Raw genomic sequence first — 3,971 nt, forward strand, 5'->3', positions numbered from 1 at the left:
TTTCAGCTCAATAAATTCAAATTTTATAACTATATCTAAATACTCATAGTGGCTTGGTTGTCAAAAAAACAATTGCCTTACTGTTTGTGATTCATGAATACCATAAGGGGAATCCCATGAGGTGCAACTTACTTGATCAAATCCTTCATCGATGGTACATCCAGAAGGAATGTCAAACTTTTTTGGATTTTTTCCTGTGAACGAGTAACCAACAAACTCATATTGGCGTGACACGTTCCACCTCACGTTGTAATATAGCATGGCATCATGAGTAGGGGTCATAGTGGCTTGAAGTAAGTTTAATATATCATCTAGTGTTCTACCAATGGTGCATAATAACTCAATCAGACCAACACACAAAAATTGATGATTACACATTAACATTGTGTTAACATCATCATCATTTTTCAATTGCATACATTAAAAGCGAAATTGGTTACCTGTATTTGTGAATGACTGCCGGTAGTAAATTTCATCCAAATATTGTTTGTCGGTTAATTGAAGGGTATTGTGTATTTTGGTTTTTAGCATTTCAAAATCACAAGCATTAGGTACTCGAATGGGTATTAGAGTGGAAGTTTGAAAATAAACACCACTATCGTTGTGAATAATCGATTCATTTGGAAAAATAAAACCCAATGTGGAGTTTACAATCGTTTAACTGCTTGTTTCTCCAAAAAATGTCATACTTTGTTCTAAAAATTAGGTTGGGAGAGAATATGTGATTTTTTATAGTGTTGGCGTGTTTCATATATATAGATGGTTTTCACTAACACTGTTTCAATTTTTTTTAAATAGAGACGAGTGCAGATGATTTTTGTTTATGTTGTCAACTACAACAATGTGGTGTCAAGCTTTATCTTGCATCAGAATGTGTTGTCAAGTCTGACAATGTCGTGTCACGCTTTATCTTAATACGCATGCATTTCATAATGTGTTGTCAATTTTGATAGCGATGTATCATACATGCGTAATTTATTTTAGTTGCACCAATTAATTTATTTCTTACCGCAACAATTAAGTAATAATTAAGGATAAACGAATCACAACAATTTATATCACATAATGATTAAAATTAAATAAACAAGTGTCATTGTCCATAAATAAATATACAAAATAAATAAACTATCCAAAATAAATAAATATACAAAAATTATAAACTGAAAATTTACAAAGCCAAAATAAAACTTCTATGATCGTCCGTACGCCGCCTTCGCCTCGATTATTGACCTACAGTTGGCTGGCCAATGTAGCGTCTTGCGATGCCCACACATTCTTCAACAATAACATAGACTTTTTTTCCTTCAGTCAACATCCTCAGGTTTAGTAGTCTGTCCAACCTATCAGCAATTGCTACAATGTCATCCTACTAAGTGAAATAAAACAAACATAACAATTGTTAGTAATCAAATACTAAGCAAAGCAACAAACAAAAAAGCCAAAAAAAATTATTACCACTACATGTCAAAGATGATGTACATCAATGTCTGCCTAATTAGGTACCGTTGCCGCCATCGGTTCCTGATACATATCTGGTTCAACAAATTCTTCATGTTGCTGAATTGGTGGTACTCTAGGAGGATCCTATGGCTGTGTTAGACTCATGAATGGGTGCGAGATAATGTAAAACCAATCCATGTAATGTGGTGAATAGTGACCAGGCACTACACATAATTGCCCTACAGGTGCAATGTACTTAGCAAACTGCATCCATCTATCATCAATTTCTGCAACAGACAACAAAGATGCAGCAGGCGGAATAGTCTGGATGTAGCCGAACTATCATACAACCTTCTCTGGTTGGTGAATGACCATCAAGGGGTCCCATCTGAGATGGACCTCAAATAATGAGATGACCTCAAATTCTCAGTCTATCTAGACGCCTCCGATACATGGAAATGGGCAGTGTCTTGGCAGAGGTCCATTGACATGCACGTGGTCTCCTCTCGTAGTAATCCTCGGTAGGAACAGCGGAAGCAACAGACGGAAAATGCTAGTAGCTCCAACACTAAATATATTTTACAAACATATTTATTAAAATACATGACAACATATAATAATAAACTTCAATGAAAAACCTTTTCGTGACATCTTAAGTAACCTGTAACAGAGTGATATATCCTGCAATTTGCCTCACTGTGCTCTTGAATGCGTTATTTAAATTATCATACATGTGCACAAGTACAACAGTGCCCCAAGCATAACCTCCACTCTGCGTCAAATCACGTAGTGTATCCAAGCAGATGCAATAAATATGCTCGCGCTGCTACAGTCCAGTCACATGCCTCAATCTTCAGCTCATACATGTCGCACAACCACGATAGTCGAACATAAGATCCATGACACTGAATCATCTCAACTCTCGCCTCTGCAGCGCTGACCTTGAGCAATTCCACCAACATCTCGACAGCGTTGTCGACATGAAGTAGCTTGAAGGTGTGGAACACCCCTACAACAGGAAAACGTAGCAACAACGCAACGTCATCCAAGGTGATAGTCACCTCTTCGACAGGCAAATGGAAACTGCTAGTTTCCTTATGCCAGTGTTCCACAAAAGCAGAAATTAGTCCCTGATCGCCCGTATCTAGGGAACAAACTGTAGAAGCAAATGACTTTGGTGTTTTGATGATGATCATGATGATTTGATGCAAATGTTGCAAATGGGCTTTTCGAGTTTAAATTCAAGATAATGATTCAAGAATACAAGCCACAACATCAAGATGATCACTAGTATTTTAGGAAGGGAATTCCTAATTGATATAGCAAAAGGTTTGGCCAAGTAATTTAAGTTAAAAAGTGTTTTTCAAGAGATTTACTCTCTGGTAATCGATTACCAGAGGATGTAATCGATTTCCAGTGGCCAAAAATGATTTACAACAGCTACTAAATATTTTGAATTCAAATTTTAGATTGTGTAATCGATTACACAATATTGGTAATTGATTACCAGCAGTTAATAAACGTTTTAATTCAAATTTTAAAAGCTGTAATCGATTACACAAATCCTGTAATCGATTACCAGAGAAGATTTTCAGAAAATTATTTCTAAGAGTCGCATCTTCTCAAATGGTTTTTACATGACCACCAAAGGTCTATATATATGTGACTTAGAACACGAATTTGCTCAGAGTTTTTCAGAACAACAAGTGTTTATTCTCTCAAAGAGCAAAATCATTTTATCCTCTTAAGAATTCCTTGGCCAATACACTTGCAATTCAATAAGGAATCATTTAAGTGCTCAGATTGTAAAATCTATCTCTTTCAAGAGAGATTCATTCTTCTCTTCTTTCTAATTCTCTAAGGGATTAAGAGACCGAGGGTCTCTTGTTGTAAAAGAATTCTGAAACACAAAGGAAGGATTGTCCTTGTGTGTTCAGAACTTGTAAAAGGATTTTACAAGATAGTGGAACTCTCAAGCGGGTTGCTTGGAGACTGGACGTAGGCACAAGGGTGTGGCCGAACCAGTATAAATCTGAGTTTGCACTTTCTCTTCCCTTAAACTCTTTTATTTATTATTGTTTTATATTTATATTCAGATTGTTCTATTTGAATCATTATTTAAGAAATTCATTGTTAAGGGAATTTGTAACTTGAATAGAAAGTGAAATAGAATTTTTATTGGGAAAATAGTTTGTAATATCTTAATTCAACCCCCATTCTTAAGATATCTGAGGCCACTTGTCTAACACAAACGATCAAAGGACTCAGTCCATTGGCCACCACAAGGTCTTCAATCTCTGGGGCAGACCTCCCGAACTTAGTCATCTTCCTTCCATGGGAAGATAGCTTCAACTCAGGACATTCCTACAAACAATAATATCGATGATATAAAAAAATTATTAACTAGTAAACTACGTTCTTTATGTTTTTTTAAAATTACATACCTCTTCATTCCACACTCTCAAAGCAATGTGTTTTTCAAAATCTGTGAGAACTGATGTGTCATGGGGTCCACCTAAAACCCTCAACAT

General features: G+C 35.9%; 1 protein-coding gene across 1 annotated transcript; it reads right to left on the reverse strand.

The window, feature by feature from the left end:
- Nucleotides 1–1,222: 1,222 nt before the first annotated feature.
- Nucleotides 1,223–3,971, reverse strand: LOC102667393 (protein MAIN-LIKE 1-like). The gene is made up of 5 exons (XM_006601547.1): nt 3,885–3,971; nt 3,694–3,804; nt 2,286–2,570; nt 2,102–2,212; nt 1,223–1,366 (listed from the first exon to the last, which is right to left on the reverse strand). The coding sequence occupies exons 1-5, from the start codon at nt 3,969–3,971 to the stop codon at nt 1,223–1,225; spliced, it is 738 nt and encodes a 245-aa protein (XP_006601610.1).

Source organism: Glycine max, chromosome 17 (assembly GCF_000004515.6).
Source record: "Glycine max cultivar Williams 82 chromosome 17, Glycine_max_v4.0, whole genome shotgun sequence".
Taxonomy (NCBI): domain Eukaryota; kingdom Viridiplantae; phylum Streptophyta; class Magnoliopsida; order Fabales; family Fabaceae; genus Glycine; species Glycine max.